The sequence below is a fragment of the Piliocolobus tephrosceles genome, chromosome 17 (genome assembly GCF_002776525.5).
Source record: "Piliocolobus tephrosceles isolate RC106 chromosome 17, ASM277652v3, whole genome shotgun sequence".
Lineage (NCBI taxonomy): Eukaryota > Metazoa > Chordata > Mammalia > Primates > Cercopithecidae > Piliocolobus > Piliocolobus tephrosceles.
The window spans coordinates 56314502-56339231 of NC_045450.1; the positions used below are offsets into that span (position 1 = coordinate 56314502).

Below are 24730 nucleotides of genomic sequence, written 5' to 3' on the forward strand. Positions count from 1 at the left end.
ACTTCAGAGTGCTGGGACCTAGCTAGGTTTCTTACTTAGTGTGTATTCCAAGAGCGTTTCGGGGTTGGGTTTGTATTTTACAAACTGGAACTCACACCTTTCAGTTATTAAAAAAAAAAAAAAAAAAAAAATCTTCCTGTGAATAGCCACCAGGCGAGTCTGCAACATATTTCGTTCCGTTGTGCTTTGTCGCCGCACATTTACTTTTATCCTTTCTGGATTTCTGCAGGGGGCAACCCAGGTGCTTTTGCTAAGAACACAGATAAATGGAACGTGTTGCAATACTGGCTCTAGGCGTTACCTCCCTTTTTCTCCTCTCTTGACCCCCACCCACCCCCGTAATTCTAGTGTGGTTTTGACAAACTGTTCAAATGGCCAAGTGGTCTTGCCTGGGAAAGGAAAAATGGCAGGACCCGTCCCTCACCACACAACGGCAGCATTTTTCACTTCATGCTCTGGCATTCTGTGCTGTTCCCACAGGAGGGACAGCTCAAAGAGGGGAAATTTTCTCCGGGAGGCCTTAATAGGCCCTGGCCGCTTTGGACTCGTAACAGGCTCTCTCCTGTCAATGCTCAAGTTGGAGGTGAAGTTAAGTAAAAAGGCAAATGGAGAGGCTCCCCCAGGCTTGCGTTCTTGTTGAACTGGACCACACTCTGCCCAGCAGGGGCGGAACACGCAGGCAGGCTGCAGCCTGGCCCTCCCTTCCCAGTCTGCCTCTTGCCACACAATCCCCATTTTTCTTGTTTCTGTAAACAGTGGTAAGATCTTCAAATATACAAAAGCATAAATGGTCTCTATTCTCCAATTAGTCATTTTTAATAATACCCAGAGTTGCTTTCAGAGTGTTGATTCTTACAGCCTGATGCCAAAAAACAGGGATGGTGGTTGTGGGGGACAGGAACGGGGGTCAGGGTGGGGGCGGTAAGGAGGCTGAATTCCTTCAGTGTGGGGTGTTCCTGCAGGGCCTCCCTGCTGCAACCCCGCTGGAAGCTGGCAGCTCTCCACCACCTTTCAAGCTCTGTCCAGAAACTACAGGCACTGTGGCCCCAGGTGTATTTGGTAAACGAGCATCTAGTGGTAAAAAGAATTCTTGTGGTAAAATGATTATTTAAAGGATCCATGTGAAAAAGTGTGTGTAGAGCCAGGCATAGTGGATCACATCTGTAATCCCAACACTTTGAGAGGCCAAGGCAAGAGGATCACTTGAGCCCAGGAGTTTGAGACCAGCCTGGGCAACACAGTGAGACCCCTATCTCTAGGATTTTTTTTTTTTTTTTTTTTTTTTTTTTAAGCTGGGCATGGTGAAGTGCACCTGTAGTTCTAGCTACTCAGGAGGTCAAGGCAGGAGGATCACTTGAGGCCAGGAGTTCAAGACCAGCCTGGGCAACATAGTGAGACCCCATCCCTACTAAAAATACAAAAAGTATCCTGGCATGGTGGCATGTGCCTGTAGTCCAAGCTACTCAGGAGGATCGCTTGAGCCCAGGAATCTGAGGCTACAGTAAGCGATGATTGCACCACTGCACTCCAGCCTGGGTGACCAAGAAAGACCCCGTCTCAAAAAAAAAAAAAAAGAAGAAATCATCATTGGAGCCAGGGTGTGTGTCTGATGTTTTCCGTGACCCCAGTTTCTTTGTTTATTCCATCCTCTTCACTTTTAGAGGGTTGAAATCTGTTTGTGCCATTGTCATCTTCGAGAAGGCCGTTTTGTTTAAAACAAGCTAGCGGTTTGTTAGCAGTTTGGCTACTTATTTTTGGTAAGCCACCAGAGTGGGAAAATTACCTGTAGGAGCGTTAGGCTGACCCCTGACTGTTTAGTCCAGCAGATAGTGAAAGGTCTTTCGCATGGCAGAGAGCTTAAGTGGGTGAGAAAATGGAAAAGGATGAAGGCATTGGCGCCCTGGAGGGAGACCTGCCTCTGTTTTTCCCACACTGTGTCCCACTGACTCAGTGCACTTGGGTCCTAATGAAGAGGCAGCTTCTAGAGGCCCAGGCCCACAGGAGTGCGGCAAGCCCATTTGCTTATCATTCACACAGACAGCAAATGGGCATGAATGTTTCAAGCGTTATTCATGCACTGGAGTTTGCCCATTGGAAACGAAATGATATCCTGAGAAGGTGGAAAAATATTACACTTCTGATGAGTGAATAGATGCTCCAGCTGTAGAGCCCCTGCCTGCTCTCCCCTGCCCCCACCCCCACACACATCTGCACTCAGTCTCACCCCTTTGAGGTTTCCTGCCTGGATTACCATAGGGTTAGCTCAAGATGTCCCACTCATCAGTGTTGGTTTGGATCCCAGGCCCTTCCTCTTGTGATGTGGCATTTTCCTCAGTGAATGTATATACTCTGCTAAGAGGTGGAAGATGGAATGGGCAAAGTTGGTTGGTAATTTTTTTTTTTTTTATTTAGATGATTATCCACAGAGGACTTCCACGGAGATTGGTAAATTCCGTTTTCCGTGGACATCCATGAGAACATGCAGTCACCTTTACTAAGATGCTGAGTGTAAGGTGTGTGAAGAGAACAATTTGTACTTGTTGTAAGCAAAACCACCTTGATTTAAGGGAAATTTTCCAAGGCAGGGCATTGTCACCCAGAAAACCTAATCGCTTGGAAGTTACCTCTCGGGCATCTAGCCAGGTTGTCAGGGCTGGAAGAACACCATGGAATAAAACCATGGAGTAAATATTTGAGAAGATGTGTCAGGGATGTTGCAGAGTAGGCTACTACATTCTGGATCCGGCTGTCACGGTACGGTAGGATATAAGCTGGGGCACATGGAGAGTCACTGGCAGGACTTCTGGTCACTATTCGATGAGATTCCACTTGCCCAAAAGTCACAGAGGGAGCATGGCGTAGGGAGTGGCCCACCTCCATCGGTGTAGCCACAAAGATTATCACCACTAGCCTCTTCCTTTCTGGCTTGGAGAGAGAAAACGGGAGTAGAAGTAACAAGCTGGGAGCAACACAATTGCCCGTCTATCAGCATTACAGATTGTATTCTGTTATAAGTTTCTATTGTAGCAGAATTATAACGCACTGGATTTTATTTGAAATAAGTGCTCTAGGCCTTAGTAGTCATCTTTTATATTGTGGGATTTGATTTGACCTGTATTTGCAAAATAAAGCATGCATATTCTGTAGAATATTTGCAGCCAGTAGAGGTTTCCCATTGATAACAAAATGCCAAGAGGATTGGACACGCTAGAGTGTTCTGCCCTCGTTTTCCAGTTGTGTCAGCCAAGGCTTAAAGAAAAGTGATTGGCCAGGGTATACAATGAGTCTCAGGATGCTGCACCTACACAGGAGTTAGGGGAACAAGAGAGCGAGACACATCCCAGAGTCCTTTCTTCCACCCACTACAGAGACACCAGCAAACGCCACTTGTAGCTGCCACCCTCCATGTCACTCCTGATGGTCAGGGTGTACCCCGCCTTTTCCGCCTGCTTCAGTGGTCGTCCTTGGGTTAATTAGGTTGAAAATGGAGAAAGGAAAAGCTTTAACTCTATCTTCAAAGTAAGCAGATTGGTTATTTTGTTTTTCAAAGAAGAGGTCCTATATACAATTAAAACTTGTTTCTGGTAAACCTCATTCCAGGAAAGATGAGCTTTTAACAAAAGGCTTTTGACAGCTGCAGGCTATTTCATTTTTTTAATGCCGAATGAAAAATCAATACATTTTTCTGGGTTATACATATTCAGAACAGGCCTGATATTTCCATTATAATGGAAAGTGGGTGTCTGTGCACATCTCGCCTGTCAGAGCTGCACCGCCGCATTTTCCAAGCCACTGCTAAATATTTCAAACCTGATTTGATTGTGGTTCATGACAGCTAATGTTTCTCAGCTCTTGAGCCTGCCGACAGGCAAACGCACTTTATTTCACCCCCACCCTCAAACATCGCTCCCTCCAAAGAAAAAGGAAAGAACAGTTTCATTCTTCGGGGATCACAGATTGGTGTATTATTTAAGTAACATGATCATGTGAGAGCCTCGGGTACAGATACCCTGATTCTTAGGAGAATTTCCAAATTTCTATCACACCAAGGCACTATGGGGGCTTTGTCAGGTTTGGGGAAGGTTTGAATTAATCTGCATTATCCTGTTAAGAGTTAGGAACAGAGGGACTAGTCTTAATCATTGATTGACTCCCCTTCCTTCAAGCTTGTAAGTGATTCATAGAATACCCCCCATGGACATGTCACTCGGCCCCATTATTTGGGAAAATAGTACCATTTTTTTTTTTTTAACAATTGGAACATTTTCTTGGGTGATGCGTTCAGGGAGTGTGTTCAGTGAGGTTGTGGGGTTGAATGCTGACTTTGTGGTGATGCCACCTCTATTTTTGGCTTCTGCCTGGTGCTGCTTTCACGAACCAGTTTCCAGGTTGTTCATAAGATTGGTGCAAATTCCCATAGGGCTGCCAGTTGGCATGCTTGCCTCCTTTGGAAGCAGATTTCACCATCGATGGTGGAATTGTGCAGTCACCTTTACCAAGATGCTAAGTATAAGGTATATTAAGAGATCAATTTGCATTTGTGGTCAGCAAAACCACTTTGATTGAAGGGAAATTTTCTGGGACTGGGGAATCATCCCCTTGAAAACTGAAGCTATCCTAGGAAGCTTTCCCCTTTAGAAGGTATTTATCTGCTGGAATTCTTGCACTTGAGGGCGCTGCACTTAACCAGGTGGCCTGACTGATGAGCAGGATGGAATGGATTTGGCCAAGCACTAGTAAGTAACTGCTATCTGGGAGAAGCAGTTGTAAAAAGGAGGTGGTGATGGAAAGAGTTTTGTTGTGTTTTTCAGACAGGGTCTCTCACTCTGTTGCCTGTTGCCTAGGCTAGAGTACAGTGATGCAGTCATGGCTCACAGCAGCCTCAACTGCCCAGGCTCAAGTAATCCTCCCACCTCAGCCCAGCTAATTTTTACATTTTTTGTAGAGATGGGGGTCTCACTCTCTTGTCCAGGTTGGTCTCAAACTCCTGAGTTCAAGCAATCCGCCCACCTCGGCCTCCCAAAGTGCTGGGATTTACAGGCATGAGCCACCATGCCCAGCCAGAAAAGAGATTTTTAAAGGTCTTCAGTCACCGTTGAAGATGGAAATGAAAGGCAGAAGGGGCCCTAGGACGACACTGCAGTTTTCCAATATTTGCTTTTATTTCCCTAACTCTTTAATATGAAAACACATACAGGAGTGGGTGCTCCAGTTTGAGGCTACTGTGGGCTTCCACAGGGGTTTTAAAGGCACCTTCTCTGGTGTCTTCTAAAACACAGAGCTGTCTGGGAGGCATTGGGCCTGCTACCTCCTGCCCAGAACCAGGGTGGGACTAGGGGAGTGGGGATGACCTCCTCTCCCAGGTCCTGGCCGTGCCCTTGGGAAAGCATACCTGGTGTGCTCTGGTTGGGATCGGAAATACCATTAAATGCTTGAAGGAGAAGATGGTTTTGATTTGTCTGTTTCAGCCTTAAAAAATGGCACAGTGGCCGTTATGTGTCTTGGTCTCTTTTTCTATAGGAAAAGACAGGATTTTCCAGATAAAACTGATCATTAGTCCATCAAGTCTTCACTTGTTCCCACCATCTGTCAGTAGCTGATACTATAGGGGAAAAAAATCTGCAGCCTCTGTAATAATGACCCAGCCAGTTGCCACTGACTTCGCAGAAGAGGGGGGAATGCAATCCGTGATCCGTGGGGAAAAATAGCAAGAAACAAAAAACCTCCCCTCCATTCTCCAGCATGTGTGTATCAAATCTACATTCCTAAAGAGAACAAGGGCTCCTAGATAACAGTCCTAGGAGCTTAGCATGTGGATGCAGACTTCTGTTTCAAAGTGGGATGCCATTTCGCCCCTGGTTCCCACGTGTTTCCAGGGCGGGGAGACCAAGCCCTTCCCCAGGCCTGGCTCTTGGTAAGCAGCTTGCTTTATGCTTTTGGAACCAATAAAACACACCCCGCCTGCAAAGCATTGTGGGCCTGAGCTGTCCAGAGGAATTTTCAGTTTGCATCTCTGTTTTTTAATCATTTCTCTACCTTTATTGGTATTCAGAGCTCACAGTTTTCCGGTTACTGTCAGCCTGGCCTTTCATCCATTTTAAAGAGCTATTTTTCCTCTTGCTGTTGATGATGATGGTATAAAGACAGATGGTGTAACTGCTTATGAACGTCCTATTTTATATCTACAGGACCAGACAGTTCACTTGAAGACATATATTATTTCCACATGCTCAGGTTAGGCGGCCCAGACTCGTCTGCCTCCTGCAGCCAGCAGCCCTTCCGGGCCTCGCCATGCGGAGGGCGACACCTGTAGGTCACAGCTGGAACTGCAGAGATGAGCTGGCTGGGCTGAATGGGACCTGGTTTTTAGGTGGGGGTTGGGGGCTGAGGACACTGATCCCCTTGAAAGGGAGCTGGCTTATCCTGGATTTTCCTAATCATTTCTTCTTCCACCACGCATAGAGCAGTCTTTTAGTGAATGAATCACAAATGATAATATTAAACCTAGGAACGCAAGAAGAGGACTTGATTTGTAAATCTTTTAAAAAAAAAGAGAGATAAGCAAAATAAGTTCTTGAAATAACCTCTTTCGTTGATCCTCTCATCGGAACTCAGCTGCCTTCATTTTCTGCTTGCAGTAGGGCAGGGAGGGAAGAGAGCAAAGGCCCAAGTGGGCTCACAGAATGAGAGCTCCAGGAATATTCACAAAGCAACATGCAGTTTCCATGCTTGATGCATCAGTGATCTGCTTATACATTACAGTCTCTAGCTTCTCAACAGATTTGTTTGGTAGGGCTCAAAGAATTGGGGTCAGTGTCGGGTGACCGTGAGTTTTTAATGCTCCGCTGTGATAGCTGCAGGCTGTATAATGTGCTGGCTTGGAGATGGTCCCCCAGTGGGTACATCCCTTCCTGTGTCTGCTGAGCAGCACCTTCAGACACTGCTCATCACCATCTCAGGGTGTTCTGTAGTTTGTACATGTCACTCTCCCCACCTAAGGTGGTCATATGTATGCACTAGAAATGAGAGGCCACTGAGCCATCTCTTTGCCTAATCAAATTTGGTTAACCCATTTATGCCAGAGATTGAAAAATTTTTTTGCGTGAAAAATCAGACCCTGGCGATGACCTTCAGCAGTAGGATATAAATAACTCCCACAAGCTTAGTGTTCCAATAATGGAACACTAGGCATAAATGTATCAACACTACAGATATTTTGTGTCACAGCATGTATTAGGACAAATAAGGATCCTTTAAGAGACCTAGCTCATCTGGGTAGACCTAATGTAATAATATTCATAGACCGAATGCTGGTATCACCATTCAAAGATGAATTTTATTATAGTGTTGAACAATTTTATTGAAAGCCTAAAATTGTGCTCGGAACATCCCACCTGAACATAATGAAGATAGTTCCTGTGTCATGCTGTGTAATTTGTTATTACTCTACTGACACCTATACATGTTTTCTCTGCTAAATGATGTGTGGTGTCAAAATGTGGGGCTCTGTAACTGATTGACTTCAAGCTGTGGTTGCCTCATTTTTCTCTGTTTGAACTAAGGGTAGGGCAGGGAAACCTGATGTTGACTTTATTGTGCAGTGAGACAAAGAAGGAGACATAGAAATTATATGTGGAATATGAGTTGGAGATGAAAATGAGCAGTACCGTATTTCACCTGGGTTCCCAGTGACTGCCTCATAAGCTCCCTCTTGGTGGTAAGGAAGGAAGAATGTTTGTGACACTAGTTCAGTTTTCCAGACCTTGGACCTCTGTCATCTCTTGAGTCAAGACAATCTGATTCTAAATAGACACCTTCTTCCTCAGTGTTTTAGAAACTCTTTAAGAGCAATTTACTTTGTACTCCTATTACTTTCTTCGTGAGATACATTTAGAGGCTGTTTTCTAGACAGTCAGAAGGCATGACACTTTGAAAAACTGAAAAGTAGCATCGGGGTAGAGGCTGTTTTCTAGAGGGTCAGAAGGCATGATCCTTTAAAATACTGAAAAGTAGAATTGGGGTTGGAGAGACCTCTGGCGGTGCTGAACAGAGGCCTGATCCAGTGTTCTTAAGCCAGACCCAATACTTCCTTGCTGGGGTCTGGTCTACTGACAGATGTGGGCATCCTTGCCCTCATGCCTGTGCACCTGAGAAAATGTCCTCTTCATAGCCTCCTAATAATTTCATCTTTATTAAAATTATTTCACCTTGGTTTGTCCACTTTATTCATTCCCTTAGCCCAGTCTTACTGAATGCATGCTCTGGATAATGTGACTCAGAGGGCCAGGAAAGCAAGAGAGAAGTGTCTCCCCTTCTTTCCCTCAGTATCTAGAGTATCTTATTCTCTTCCTCCCCACTTGGCCGAATGACATTTCACTTCATAAGCAACCTAGCATTGGCAGCCATCATTCTGCCTTCACTGTAGCACTGTATACTGAACTGGAGAGACATTTCCTGCATTAGTTTTAAACCCGTAGTGAGTGAAGGATGGAATTGCTTCAAAAAGAAAGTGTGTGACTCTGTTACCAATTTTTATCCTTTACTCTACAAATCTCACTTCCCACCACTGCCTCCTGGCATGCTCACAAGATGCCATTTGGTTTTGATGAACTCCTATCACTGATATTCTATGACTCTTCACAACCTGAATGACTTCCAACAATTCCCACACCCTCTGGCACACGCATAGGCACTGTGAGCCCTGCGAGGGGTCAGTGACTGGGGGTGGTCTAGGCCAACGCCTAGACCGCCATTGGGAGGCTCTGGGAATGGAGCTAGGCATGAAGTGAACAGGTGGCCACGTTTTGCATTTTCAAGTGTAAAACACTTGCATGCAACTTCAGGGATTCAGGTGGAGCTACTGCTTCAGCCAGGATTGGTTTTTTAGTTAGAACTAGTCAAGTGAAGCATTCAGAATCCATCTGGAAATACCTAATGGCCACATGTCTGGGGCAAGTCACAGCCTCATACCAGCTGTTTACCCAGAAGGAAAGTCCCCACTGCTTACCCAGACGTTGGTATATCCTTAGCACAGTCAGCCTCTCAGGGGCCTCTGGAAAGAGAAGGGGGACGAGTCATTGGTGTCTGTTTTGTGGTTGGCAGTTCTTTGCAATAGGGGCCAACAATCCTTCATCTTCTTTTTATTTTTAACCCTTGACATGTTTTTCTTCTGTTTCAGAAGAAGCCATTGAAGATGTTGAAGGACCCAGTGAAACAGCTGCTGATCCAGAGGAGCTTGCTAAGGAGCAAGAGGGTGGAGGCGAGAAAGACCAGGGCAAGTGGGCAGGTAGTGTGCGTGGCTGCCCTCGAACCTTCTAATCTTTCCTTCCCTGGAAGAATGGAGCTAACAAGTCAGGGAGCAGACACATCCTTAGTCTGCCCAGAAAAACTCTGTTGGCTTTGGGCATGTGGGAGGGGGATTTCATTTTGCTTTTTTGAGCACTCACCTTTATTCTCCTTTATTATACTATATATATGTTTTAATGGTTAAGCTTTTTAAGTGGCACCAAAGCCAACTTGTTTATTGAGTATCCAGGTAAGTGCCAAGCTCTGTGCAAGGGCATCTCAGTTTTGGTCACCTCTCTTTGGTAGCTCTTCACCAAAATGCCCTTGATGTCATTCTTCCTCTGTTGAAGGTCCAGTCGCTGGTCCCACCTGCTCCCAAGGCCAGTGGAGGGATTTGTTATGTGGAACTTGATCAGGGTCACCCCTGATTCTTAGCCTCAAGATTCTCTAAGGGTCAGGCACAGGGGCTCATGCCTGTAATCTCAATACTTTGGGAGGCTGAGGTGGGAGGATCACTTGAGGCCAGGAATTCAAGACCTGCCCGGGCAACATAGCGAGTCCCTGTCTCTACTAAAAATTAAAAAAAAAAAAAAAAAAAAAAAAAAAGTGCTGGGTGTGGTGGCACATACCTGTAGTCCCAGTTACTCAGGGGGCTGAGGTGGGAGAACCACGTGAACCCTCAACTGGAGGTTGAGGCTGCGGTGAGCCCTGATCATGCCAGCCACTGCACTCCACCCTAGGTGACAGAGTGAGACTCTAGATTCTCAGCTGAGCATAATGGCTCACACCTGTAATCCCAGCCCTTTGGGAGGCTGAGGTCGGCAGATTGCTTAAGCTCAGAAGTTTGAGACCAGCCTGCGCAACACAGTGAGACACTGTGTCTACAAAAAATTAGCCAGACATTGTGTCACATGCTTGTAGTACCAGCTGCTTGGGGGCCTGAGGTGGGAGGAGTGCTTGAGCCAGGGAGGTCGAGGCTACAGTGAGCTAAGATCATGCCATAGCACTCCAAGCTGCATGACCAAAAAAAAAAAAAAAAAAAAAAAAAATTCTAAGGGAGTCAGCAGTGAAGGGTGATCTTTGTCCTGTATTTGGGGGCCTGGGCAGGGCCCTTCACAGGTGGTGCCTGCCCTGGATATTCTTCCTGTCCTCCCCCTCCCCCAGGGTGAGCATTCACATGCTGAAATCCACCCAAAGGGGAGACAAGCAGTGCAGCCAGGAAGGGGGACATCTTACCCAAAGCAGAAGACATTGAAGAAACCAAGACAGAAAGTGCTATTTCTGGAAAAACTAGTGTTGAGAGAAGGGGAACGGCCATTTCTCAAGATGATAAGATTTCTATATTGAGGGGAAGAAGAGCTGAGACTAAAAAAGCTTAGGGTTTCTGAGGAGGAGCAAAGTCACTTCAGAGAAGACTTAGGGGACAGTTAAGTCTTTTAGAAAAAAATCAGAGGAAATGATGTGACAGGCAACAAAAATGATTTTATTTGATCAACTTAATTCTTACTACCATGATTAATATTACAATACTTTTGTTTTTGAGAAAATATTTACTTTCTAGGGCCCATATTCATTGGGCCTCTGTTACTTTTCCAGGCATGACTGTTCTTAAATCATATTCAGTGTTGGCCTTCACTATTTAAACAAGATACAGAATCTTGGAGAGAGGCCAGAAGAGAGCAATGAAAATGACTGAAGGGCTGAGAAATATTGCCTTTGAGAAGAGGCTGAAGAAATGGGTCATTCAGCCTAGAAAAGAGAAATTAGAGAGGTAGTACAGTAGTTCCCAAGTATCGGGAGGGATACGCAGGGCGGGCGATGCGCTACTGTTCAGTGTTTCCTGGGAGACACAGACAGGGCCATACTGCAGCCGAATGAATGGACGGCACACCAGGTGGACTCTAGTGTCCACCGTGCTTAGCGTTCCCCTTCAGACTGGCCTGTGTGGTGTCCAGAAGCCTGAACTCCAGAAAACAGTGAGGGTTACGGCCAAACACCCTAGGAGGATGTGTAAGGTAGGACCGAGGAAGAGAGGATGACCATCTGTGCTCAAAGGAAGGCCCTAAATGTAGTGGGGGACGTATCCTCCTGTGGGGCTTTGCCTGGACCCTGATCCCAGTTTTGCCTCAATGTTGAATGAGAGCGAAACAAATGGCTCAGATGGCAGTTAAACAGATCACCAGGTGAGCTGGGGAAAAGGATTTCACAAACACAGTTTGAAGACTGGGTGACCTTCTGGGCCATCTGTCCTTGGTTGTCACGATTTGGGTGCTTGATTTCTAATCCTGACTCTGCCACTCATGAGCTGTGTGACCCCAGTCAAGGTACCTTGCCCTTTCTGTGCCTCAGTTTCCTCAGATGAGATGAGGATTAAAAATGGTACCTATTTCTTTAGGATTGCTGTGAGGATTATTTGACTACGGGAAGCTCAGAACAGTGCTTGGCATGTTGTAAGCTCTATGTAAGTTGTTTGTTTGTTTAATGGTTTAGTGATATATAAGCTGAGGAAAACTGGTAGCAGTTTCTCTTTGGGTCCTCTGTTGCAAGGCAGCATGTGGCTCCTGGGAATTTTGAGCTGAGGGAGGAGCAACATACAAGGATTTAGTGGGATTGTGCGAATGATGTTTGGTGCATATGTTTTCTGCATTTTGTGTGCTAAGGCACTACAGAAATAATAAACAGGAGCCACCATTTGCAAAGCCCCTACTGTATGTGCCGGCCTATGATAGTCACTCTATATGTGCTTCTCTAATCCTTCCAACCAGTTTAGGGCAGGCTTTGTGGAGAGCAGTTCAATTAAATCTTATTCAGAGTGTTTCCGATTCAGTGGGAGTGTGTCTTCACAGCACTAGTGGACATGCTAGGCAGTCAGGAGACTACTAAAAGACGTAAAATAAGCACCATAAAAAATGAATGTCCTTAATAAGGTTCCCGTTTCTCATGCATTCATTCAAGCAACAGACCTACTTAATCTTTACTTCCAAAAGACACACAGAAAATGGATGAATGAGTGATTGAATGAATAACTCAGAGGTGCACCTTGCCAGCTGCACAGTAGTAAAGAGAGAAGGGAAAATTCTTTCCCTACTCCTGCAGATGATCCTCTTTTGACCCGAAGCATAATTTTGTCTATAGTATCTGAGTGTGTAATGACAGGCTTTATTAAGGTACTTGGGCCGGTTTGATCTTGGAATCGATATAGGTGCCAGCAACCTCTTCTGAGCTTTCTTCTGGATTCTTAGTATTTTATATATTTTTTAAAAAATCTACATTTGTTCTGTTCTCTCCCTAAATTGAGCTGTTCCTATCTGATTACATGTGCTGGGGAATGCTTCCTCCTGGCAAGTAAATAAAGATTTCACAATTTATGTTGATGAGCGGCTGTTCATGATGCAGATTAGTAATATTTCAAATGGGCCTGGATAATTGACATTTTCTCAGATACTGATTTTGTAGTTTTGGGGTATGTGCAGGAATGGGTAATCTTTACTGAACACTTTCAGCTATTTATTTCTACTTTTGGAGTGGGCCTCCTGGTTTCCTTTTTGGGTGTCCCTCTTTGGGATTCTTTTATTCAGATGTCAGGTCTTTTACCCTGGGTGGCAGCACAGCAAGCAAGATAGTGATCTGAACCAAGGTTGGGTCAGTTCTACGATCAGTGGCTGGGTCCCTACCCCATGCAAGGCACTGGGCAGAGTTCCACTGATGACAAATTCAGTGAGATTATAGGGCCTGCCTTCAGGGAATCTAACACTCTTCTGGGGATTTCAGGAACGCCTGTAGTTGTCAGAGCAGTATTACTATAGACCAGTGCTGTCGAATGGAACTTTCAGTATGGATAGAAATGTTCTGCATCTGACCCGAACAATACAATAGTCACTTGCCACATACGGCTATTGAGCCTGTAAAGTGTGGCTGGTACCAGTGAGGAACTGAACTTTAAATTGTATTTAATTTTAAACAATTTAAATTTAAAGAGCCACATGTGCAGCTTATGGATACCCAAAAGGAACAAAACTAACCCTGAAAGAATGCATCATAGATATAGCAACTTTCCAGTAATTATAAAGGTTGCATAAAGCTCTAACCCTGTGCCAGGCACCATTCTAGAGCTTCACACCTGTCCTTCCCAGCAGGCATGCCATGAATTGCTCACAGGTACACAGGTCCTGCTTCATCTGTTTATCCCAATTTGCCATCATTTTGTGTGTGCCATGATGTGGAAAAAAAGGAAGGTTAGAAACTCTAGCAAGTTGCCAAAAGGTATACAGACAGGTGCAGATTTACACACTGGCTTTTCCACTTATTCTAATTTAGGACAGAGCCCAAGCTCTTACCAATATACCATCTCTCAGAGAAGGATCATTTTCAGTTTGATCATTTGATCTAGTTTTCATCTATATGTCTGAGTATAAGGAGCAGCAGTCTCCCGACATTGTAGAGTGATTATAGTAACACGACAACCTCCAGGATGTTCAAAATGAACTGGATTATCAACCATGGATATATATCTTCTAAGGAGTTGGTGTTGTGCTCAGTCTGAAAGCAGGATGGTGATGTGGAGAGACTCTAGATTTGGAGTCAGGGAGTCCACCAGCCAGCACATGACCTTGGTTGAGGCACTTGGCCTCTTTCGGCTCAGGTACATCCTCTGTGAAACATGGACAAGGGATATCCACTAGTCCCAACCACCTGAGAGTTCCAAGATGGTGAGTGGTAGCACATGTACAGGCCCTTGGGGCACATCTTGTCAAGGAAAGTGTGATGAGCTCCTGTGGGCCAATGAAGGGTATAGGAAAGTTCTTTGTTCTCTTCCCTAATGCACAGCCATTGCCACTGTCCAACTTTGTGGTTTTCTCTTTTGAAACATGAAAATGACCCTTGTTTTCTTTTACTGGAATAGATTTGAATGTGTGTATTCTCGAATGAAGAGCCCCTCGTGTCATCAACTGAGCAATGATTAATGCAGTGATTATCCAATTAATCATTAATTGCAATAAGTTAAGCGATATACAATTAATGTGATGCTTTATCACCAATAATTAGGGGAAAAATTGAACTCTTGGCAAAGAATCATAGCAAGATGGTTATTTAATTCCTGTAGTCGTCATGGTTTCCAGCCACAGAGCACCAAGCTGAGTCTAGTTAAGGTAATTTGGGACAAGATGACCAGAGGGTATTGGTGCTTTTAAAAAATGGGGGTTGGAGGGGAAGCAGGGAAATAGCTCAACTTGAAATGACACCACAGCAATGCTTCAGAAATCCCTGACATTCATGTTTATATTTTTGTAAATTTTTGAGTTAGAATGGTAGTTTGAGTGTTTTCATTTTTCTAAAGGATTGGCCTGAAGGGATTTTACTTTATTAATTTTTTTAAATCTATGATGCTCACCTAACACAGCAATTAGTGTAGTGGAGCATCCCTTATTTGAATCTATGGAAGATTCCTATTAGAGGAAGTATTAATGGGCTGGTGAGGTGTGGGTGACTGTTAGGGAAAAGAATGTTTATGGAATATGGTGCTGGCAGGCATGATTTCAATCGGATTTGACATGTTTAACATAAATGTATAGTGTATGGCTCCTGCCGCATATGAATAATTCCTTCAGACCTGCTGCCTTTCTAATTACTAAGGTTGAAAAAAAGCAGGTCAGGCACATCTTGGTGCAAATCTATTACCAGCCCTCCCCCTATTTTCCCTGTTGTTTACAGCTTTGTATAAATAGAGATGCCTTTGTATGGGGAACTTAGTGCCTGAAATATAATCTGTGACAAAGAATGGAAAGAGGTTGAAAAAATAACTTTTTTTTTTTTTTTTTTTCCAAATTGAGTCTCTAAAGACAAAAGAAGGTATGTGCTGAGAGGAAACATGTGTTAGGAAAAACACAGGACTCGCAGGAGTCAGAAGCCCTGGGTTCAAGGCCTAATTCTGCCACTAAGATTACCTTTGTGACCTCAGGTCTCTGGACCTCACTTTCCAAATCTGTGAAGTGGCAGGTTGGACCAAATGGGTTCTTAACAATCTGGAGCTCCATAAAATATGACTAGGGGAGGGAGAGTTGTAGAGTAGTATAGAATCTTGGAGCGTATTAATTACTAAAGTTGGAATGCTGATAACTTTCCAAGATTTCCCTTGTCTGTGGCTAGTTAATATACCCTGGATAAAAGGTTCAAGGCTTTCTTGATGGAGGTCAGGCAGCACCAAGCCTACTTTTCTTGATGGGGTGTCAGAGCACCATATGCCCTTACCTAGTTCTGTGTTCTTGGGACAGACTCACTGTGGTGTCAGAGCCAGTGTGATGAGGACATCAACAGAGGAGTCCTTGGAGACTCACATGGATGCCTTTGAGTGGCCACCCATATCCCAACCCTGTTGTTGACTAGAAACCAGGCCATTCACCACCACCACACCTCTACAGAAATCATTTTGGCCTAACTCTGTATCTTTCCAGTACTTGGTTTCATTTCTCCACCTCACCCAAAAGTAAATTTGTCTTTGCAGACGGGTGCATGTGAGGGAATGCTGGGAGCCCATTGTGCGTGGCCGCTTTGTGGTTCACGGTCCTGCCAATGGAAACCGTTTTTGGTTTTATGTTTTCACACATAGATGGGAATTGTGTGACTGTGTCAGCTTTTTCAGAGTCAGCTAGTCTCCCCTTCTCTCACTCCCCACTCTTTTTTTTTCCAGGCCACTTCCAGTATACTTGGCTGCTTAAAGTCACTGCAGGCGGAATTCTGTCTCACAATTGAAAACAAACCATGAACTATTTTTACGTTGGGAAGCCAAAATAGATACAGGCTGTGGTGTATATCTGGACTTGCCCGAATTCCAGTTAATTCAAAGGTCTTGGCTTTGAGAATTTATATTGTAAGTCATAAGAGAGAGAGGGACTACATCAGTTGAACAAATATTTTCTTGCACAGATATATCTAAGGCAGGTACAGGACATGCAAAAAAGAAAAAAGGAACTCACTTTCTAGAAGTGTTGTCATATGTAATCACATAATTATGACACAGTATAATGAGAACTATCATCAAGGTATAGATAAAGGGCAGTGAAAATGTAGATTAAGGAGCAAATCATTGTTCATCACTATAGAAAATACCTTATAGATTTGCATACTATTCTTACAGAGTGGCCATGTTAATCTTGCCTGCTTTGTTCTGGCTTTAATTTTTGTGCCAATGAGAAAGTACCTCTGTTATTATAATCATGATTGTTAAAAAAAAATTACCATTGTGCCTTTCCGTGGGGGATATTAGAGCATGTTCATTAGGTTCTCATATTCTTCTTGGGTCCAACGTTACCTTCGTTTTGCAGCCTCGAGAACTAAGTAAGGCTCAGAGATTGGGAACTTCTGGGTGTCAGAGTTGCACTCAAACCCCAATTTGCCTTCTGAGTCAGATACATTTCCTACATTATAAAGCCAAAGAACATGTAACATTATCACTTTCTCTACTTACAGGAAGGTTGGAGGAGGAGAACTTAAGCTCTGTGCTTCTCTTGTCAGATAGAGTTGTCAGCTGTTTATGGTCAGGAGCTATGTGGCAACCATTGATTTTTGTAATCCCTAGCACCTAGCAAGTGCTTAATACTGTTCAGATGTTTCATTAACAATCAATTGGTAAAATAGCATGACATAAGTACCTTCAAGTCCAAGTTATTCTACTTTCTGCTTTGTAGACATTAAATCCATGGGTTAATAGGACTGTCTCATCCTGGTATACAGAAAAGACAAATTTAGGGTGCCTTTGCTTGTCCTAAAAACCAAGTTTCAGTGTTATAGCTTTTAGAATTTGTCTAGCAGGCTTTCCGGTCTTCACTGGAAAGCCTGTAAAAAAGCAAAAATAAACAAGTTTCTCCCCTCGTTCTATGGTTTGATAGCCCCACCGGTATTATTTTCCAATCCTTCCAAAAAAGAAACCATAGCAACAAATGTTTGCACTTTCACCATGTGCCAGACTCTGTGGTAGGCGTCGTATGCCTGATCTCTGGCTAGCGGCACAGAAACCGTGTGTAGTCAGTGTTACCCCACTGACAGATGAGGAAACGGAAAGTTCACTGTAGTCAGATAGGATGCTTGAGGTTACACAGTCAGGATCTGAACCAACTGTGACCAGCGCTACAAAGCACTGTGCTTTATTACCTAGCAAGGGGGGCTGACTGATGCCTTCGGGTGAAGAGAACTTGGCCTTAGGCAAACAAGTGAAAAAATATCAGTTCCTGAGGAGTCCCTGAAGGCGCTCCAGAACCACCTCCCCGCACCTTCACACAGGTCACTTATTCTAGGCCTTTGGAGTACTGTGAGTGAGCTGAATGTGGGAACTCAATGGAGATGGAAAGCAGCACTGATATTAAATATAAACATTACTCAATGTAGGGTGCCTATCTCTCTGTACTGTACACAATACCAAGAGAAGATGTTGACAGTCTTTGTAGTGCTTAAATCTGGAGGGGAAAGTGGAGAATCATTCCCATTTCCCACCCTTGCAGGAACCTGAGTAACGTCTTTTTTCCCTAAGTACAAGTTCTCACACTTTCCTGTGGAACGTGGACTAGCAAAAAGAAACCCTAGGTGGATCACGAGGGAAGACCAGTTTGTAAGGTTCTGATAAGTTACATTCAGCAGTTCTCTGTATCTGTCACCATTCTGGACACATACCCATATTTTATCTGTTTATGTTCACAAGTTCACTTTCACTCATAAAATTTAGTATTTTAGGAAGACAGATTTAGAATGGAGAAGAAACTAGAAGAATATTGCTATATTGCAGTCTCTCAGAGTCTAGACTGTGTTGGGGCTCGGAGACCCTAACTAACCTAATTATTGTTTGACTCAGTAGAGACTGAATGGGCCTCTGTTAATTAACTTTGGCCCGATCCCAGAATGATTCGCATGCCACTAGTTTTGATCTATGTCCTGCCCCTCTGGGCTTTTTCCTTTGTTGGTCCAAAGGTCTCTGAGGTTCCTTCCCGCTCTGGTTGTCTTCACAGTCCTGTAATAAAGCCACAGGGAAGCGTGATAAATGCAGACCCCCTAGTGTGTCCCTGGACTGTGGCCACCCGTCCTCACAAGATACCATGGCCATAGCTGTAGGAAGCCATGCCAGGGGAAGACAGCATATTTTGAGGGAACCAACAAGAGGCCAAAGACAGGCAGGTCGACTCAGTACCTCAAAGTCAGGAATCAGGTCAAAGTCAAAATCGGGAATATTTAGCAGGCCTCCAAAATCCTGGCATGAGCCAGGCTCACGATGGCAGTCCATTGCCTGTAATTTATTAAACAGACCAACAGCTGATGTTGGTCTAAACCAGGTGGTGGCTCTGTTTTGACTGGTGGTTCCTTTGCAAACCTGACACAGAGGGAGCAAGGTGTCTTGAAACTGAAATGTGAAATGGCCTTTTGGGAACTCAGATCAGTGTGGTTAAGCAGCCTTATGCATATTTCAGCAAGGAATTAGTGCAACAGATTGATGTCTCTGATGTAGGGCTCAGCACTGTTTTTCTCCCCAAATACACAGAGCAAGCAGTAGCACCCACCTACCTGTCAGTGTGTGCCCACCATCCCACCTTGAGGCTTCCAGAGCCTGTCAGAGAGGCTGCTTCCTGCAGAGAAAGCAGAGGCCCCACAGAATGGTGCCTGAACCCCCACTCCCAGATTGCTGACTTGTGCAAATGGGGGCTAGCATAGATCTGTGCATCCTTCCAGGGCTGAAGCAAAGAGGGCCTTCAGCTGCTGAGGCCCGCAGGTGCCTGGCCTAGGGAAGCCAGCACTAAAAAGATGCTTCCTTTTTCTGCAAGGTGGAAGGAGCCCACAGGTATCTGCGCTCTTTTCACAGAGGCTCTCCAGGATAGGACATGTGGAAATAAAGAGATTTCTGTAAATAAGGGAGTCTGTCCTTTTTCTGGATTACGCTGCTAACAGAACACGTGGAGCTTATTCCTTCTGAATTTCTGGTTTTGAAGGTGTCTGCATTTGTTTTAGAGTAAACAGGTGGCCCGAGGGTATTTTAAAACAGCTAGGCTATGAGACCGGACCTGGCTATCATCCCTGAGTTTAGATGAGAGTATCATGTCATCAGAGTCATTTAAAGTGGACTGACAGATTGGCCCATGCTTGCTGGGCCCTCTCATTTAATTCTAGTTAGACCCCAAAGCAGCGTGGTTCCTACCTATTACACAAAGCCTTGGCTCTGACCACTCTTCTCAAAGTGTGGTCCCTGGACCATCCGCATTACCTGGGAACTTACTGGAAATGCAAATTATCTGACCCAGACCTACTGAATTAGAACCTTAGGACAGGGGCTGTGATCTGTGTTTTAATGAACCCTGCCTGGGAGTCTGACACATTGTGGCATTTGCTGAACCTCAAGGCTGCAATCTCAGTGACAAGCGTGAGGTTTTGAGATCTACTTCTTAACTAGACAGGAGGTCCTGAGCCCTTGCTGGGTTAGGGAGGCATGGAACTTTCCTAACGGACAAGGAAGGTGTATGACAGGCATAGGGCCCTAAGTTTTGGTAGATGTAAGCAACATTGGGGCTTGGGGAGAGACAGAGGGAGGGAGCCAGAGAGGCAGGGTCACCATGAAGAGTGATTGAAGACCTGGAAATCTTTATCTAAACTGCTTAATAAGTAACACCTGGGTGAAGTATACATGGGCTCTTTCTATGCTGTTCTTGTGACTTCCTGTGAAGCTATAATTATTTCCAAACAAAAAGTAAAATCATAACAACACCTAAGAGCTGCTGGATTTTTGAAGTGCTGACCTATTTTGTTCGTATTTAAGTTGGAGAAGAAAAATAATTAGCCTTTCCCTGAGTAACTCTTATAACTATGTGTAGTATAAATCAAATTTTCTTTGAAATCCTTTTTAGAAACAAAAGGTCTGTGAAGTTGATGGAACCTCTGTGTCTTGCCATACCTGTGTAGGCATATTCTGCTTTTGGGGGTAGGTGTTTTCTAGGGATATATGGGGGCAAGATAGCTTGCATTTCCTGAGAATAAGACTTTGTTTTGAATAAAAGGTTCTTAACTTCACCAGGTTGGATGTTGAGACAGATTCTGCTCCTTTGGATAGGGAAGACAGACTCAGCTCCTTTTTAGCTGTGGCATGAAGACCGCCCCCTGCTGAGTGGACATGTGCATGCATCTGCTTCACACAAATCCTCTTCCCCTCTACCCCTGTTCCTCTTTGAAACATCTCTAAGTGCTTGGTTGGAGGCAGAATGAGACCATGCATGTTTAAAGACCAAGCTGGCAGGAAAGCAGATTCTTTAAAGGAACCGTTGTTCTCTCTACTAGGGGAGGAAGAAAATTTAGCCAGATCTTTGGCCACTTATCAAGTGCAGTAGCTCCACAGGAGATTTGAGTAAGAAAGCCCAGCCTGTCCTCTGGGGAAGGAATTGCAAGCAAATGCCAAGAGTAACTCTGCTTTCAATGAAAGTCAGAAGATCACAAAATCCAGAAGCACAGATGACCCTCTGGAAACATTGCATTTGTGCTGTCTAGAGGGAGCATGAGGTATGAGAAGCTGAGAGAGAGGAGCTATGGGAAACACACATTGCACCTTCCATTTAATTATGAGCTGAAGGACCATTTTCAGATCTCCTGATACATCTATGTCTCGTGTGTTGGAATAGTTATCTCAACTCAGACATTGAGTATGGAGTTGTGTGAATTTATTTTTTTGCTAGTCAACGGAGATAGAGAAAAGATTGCTGTAAATTTCTGGGGCAGGTGGCAAGCTGGTTTACGGAATGCAAGGCGATGAGAACCTCTGGCTTACGGAAAGTAGCATGAATTAATAATCATTTAATTGGTTCCTCCATTATGTTGCTGGTTTGGGAGATGGAAGTTTAGATGGAGGGGCTGTCAGTGATACTTTTTAGCTAAGAGTCTGATGGTTGAGAGGTGGGGGTGGTGGCTGCCTTTGGATTCTCCACAAGGTTCAAGTGTCAGGCAGCATCCCAGGCCCTCAGTGGGCTCACCTTGGGACCCCAGAAAGGAAGAGGATCAGCACTTTGGTGATTACCACCTCCAAGAGCCACTCCACCATGAAGAGATGCAAAAGGATCTTCCCAGTAATGTGGACACCTCAATGCCTGCCCAGGATCTCACCAAGGGAGGGAGGCCTCTGGCCAGAGGGTTACTGGTCTGCATCATAGGATGCCCACCATGCCAACAGCTCACTGGTGTGCTGAGTGATGAGAAGATGAATTTTTCTCAGGAAACACAGAAACTAATGCTGCCAGTATGTTGGTTTTCTTGGAGGGCAAGTGGATATCTTGAAAATGAGGGACCTTAAGGTTCCATATTTATTTCATTTCCAATTTTTCTTCAGGTTTATCTTTGATGAAGCAGCAGCTCCACGCCTTACTTGGCTTCAGAGTTGTACAGAGTTACTAAATGAGAAATGAAGCCTGTGTTGGCATTAAGTCCACTGGGATTACAAGCACAACTCTTAAGTTTTCTATGGCCAGAATTTCAGTGATTCGGATGTCGAATTTGCTAGCAAAGATTGGGATCACATGAGAATTTGTTCTAGCAAGAATGGTTTTATCAGGTAAAGTTATAAGGGACTGTGAATGTTGAAAGGCTGTGCTTCTACCGTCTTTGGCCACTTCATAAGCTTTCTAAGTGATACTGTTCCTTGAAGTCAGTCACTTCCTACATGAAGTTTTGCTAGCCATATTTTAATTATTCTATATGCTTATGATATAATAAAACCATTTCTTGCAAATTTCAAACAAAACTTTGCATGAATGCTTATCAGCTCTCTTCCCTATTCCCTCTAACTAGCATGAGTAGACGGGTAACTTTTGAAGTAATTATTTTTACAGGTTAAATACTTCTAAAACAAATATGATAAAATCAAAGGGTATCTGGAAGTTGGTGTCTCCATGCATAAATGATTTTCCCCCTAAGGGAGCCATGTATTGACAACTGTGCTTCCCTTTGAAATGAAATACTTTTGCCTAGAATGCAGAGGAGCCCAAGAGGATAAAATAGACAATCATGAACAGGTTTGTCTCTCTCAGTATTTGTCTTTGTGAGTTTTAGTTGGCCAACTCATCACAGTATGAGGAGAAATGGTGGCTGTTGGCCCAGAAACCCAACTTTTGAATTTTTGAACTCCATAACAGGGACATGCTAGTCTTTCCTGTGCCTCGTCAGCGCGCATTGGGTAGGGCCACCCTAACACTAACAAGCAGAGCAAGTGCTTTCTCACTCCCTAGAAAGTCTGTGTGGCATGGAATCCATAGCGAGCACATCCGGTTAAGTTTGAGTAGGAGTTTGACCCAGCATTTCGTTGTCACAATATCCCATTTTCCTAGCTTTATAGAGTTTGTCACCTATAGTGCATTCAGGCACATGATTCCTTACCACATTTTTATTCCCTTTGAAATCCCAGGAGCCTAACATGTTGCCTGTGGAAGATTCTCTGAGCTTTAACACATATTTTCATATTTTATAACTGCCAAAATGAGAGGAATTGCTTTTACCAGCAAAGTAAAAAATACCATCTGATGTTTTGCACAGTATAGAGCCAATACCAACTTTTTCATGGACGGTTGAACTTAAATGATAACTATAATATTAAAAATGAAATGACTGTGAAAAACGTATAAAGTGGTCCTTGATGTCATCACCTAAAGACAATGATCATTCTAGTCTTTTTTTCTAATACCTGCTTTTTACATAGCTGTAACATAATATAGTACACATTTTATCTTCTTTTCTGATTTGCATTCTCAATGATTTTTCCATATTGCTTCATAGCAATCAGTTTTAATGTCTTCTAATACTCAGTAGAATGGCTGTACCATTGTTTACTTACACCATGCCCTATTGTAAGATATCTAGATTGTTTCCAAATCATTTTGTCATGATTGTGCAAACCACTACAGTTACTAACGCTTCAAGTTGTTTGTTTTTTTGTTGCCAGTATAAACCAAACGTTCCAGGCACCAATTGTCTAAACTATGTCTTGTCTCTGGAGTGCATGTATTTCCATTTCACTTATGTGACATCATAGTAGGCTTAAAGTGACCAGTAATTGATTTTTAAAAGAGTGTTTTGTATATTGTGACATGTCTTCTAGAGTTTAAGTTTAGAAAAGCCTTCAAAGTGGGAAACCACAGTACTTTCTCCCTTGGTATTCATCAACTTCATTTACTTATGCCTATGATGTATGCTAGTGACAGAACTAACGTAGAAATTGATTCTGAGACTCTGGCCCTTTTGAAGTTGTTCAGAGAGAAGAAACTTGAGAGAACCTTTGACCGTGGACTGTGATAAACTCTCATCTAGCATGCTGATGGAGAACTTGCAAAAGGTTTTTTTTTTTTTTTTTTTTTTTTAGACAGTCTTATTCTGTCACCCAGGCTGGAATGCAGTGGCACAATCATGGCTCACCACAGCCTCAACCTCCCAGGCTCAGGTGATACTCCCACCTCAGTCTCCTGAGTAGCTAGGACTACAGGCATCCACCACCATGCCTGGCTAATTTTTGTAGAGATGGAGTTTCACCATGTTGCCCAGGCCAGTCCTGAACTCCTTGGGCTCAAGTAATCTGCCCACCTCAGCCTCCCAAAGTGCTAGGATTACAGGCGTGAGCCACAGCACCTGACCAGAACTTGCACAACTGTTTGCCCATCTACAGAAATGTTGTAACGACTTTGGTACCATGTCATGATAGGGACTGACATTTTAATGTCTGAGGTCAATTAAGGGAGGGGCACGGGTCAGCCGTAGTTAACTCTTAGGAGCCATCCCCACATCACTCAGGGAAACACAATGAGATTGTAACTGGATGTTTATAGAATCTTTTATAAGAATGGCATTGCTTTATCTTTAGAGAAGGGGCCAGTGAGCTGCAGGTGGCTAATATCTACTTCTAGACAGATTTGATCTAATAAAGATGCAGATTGTCCTAGATAGAAAGGAGATGAACCCGAAGTTTGTGCACCAGTGGATGCAGCATTTCATGTTAAAGCAGGGCTGTTGTATTACTGGGAAGAAAGAGAAATGAGTGAGCAAGTGGTGATTTTATTTTTTAAAACACTTTATGATGGGTCCTTAGCTCAAGCTCACAAAAGAAGCTTTAGAATTCCAGAGCAGTTTGAGTTTGAAAAAAAAAAAGAAGTTCCCCTCTCCATGCAGGGGGAAAGAATAGTGGCTTCTGAAACCAGAATTCTCACCTCTGCAACCTCACCACAATTCATCATGTGTTCAGCATTCAAGGAAGAGGATGGACTCTTTGGTCCTATGAGGAAACTAATGCTGCACTGGGTTACTGTGTTTGCTTTTCAGCTCTGGGAGAGAGAGATGAGTTGGGTGGTCTCAGCCTCGGTGCCCATTCATCCACACTATTGAGCAAGTGCACAATTGACTCATTCCATAGTAGGGGGGCAGGTAGATTGAGGGCATTTACAAGGCAGTC

General features: G+C 44.0%; 1 protein-coding gene and 1 non-coding gene across 2 annotated transcripts in view; both read left to right on the forward strand.

Moving 5' to 3' along the window:
• The window catches only part of ZFHX3 (zinc finger homeobox 3), a 171827-nt gene that overhangs the window by 121083 nt on the left and 26014 nt on the right, over window positions 1-24730 (forward strand). The window contains exon 4 of the mRNA XM_023210312.2: window positions 9179-9286. Within this exon, the coding sequence (XP_023066080.1) occupies window positions 9179-9286 (108 nt within the window). The remainder of the gene's footprint in view (window positions 1-9178; window positions 9287-24730) is intronic.
• Window positions 17063-17122, forward strand: LOC111541499. Its single transcript, XR_002731272.1, has one exon. It is a non-coding gene; the product is annotated as a U7 small nuclear RNA (small nuclear RNA).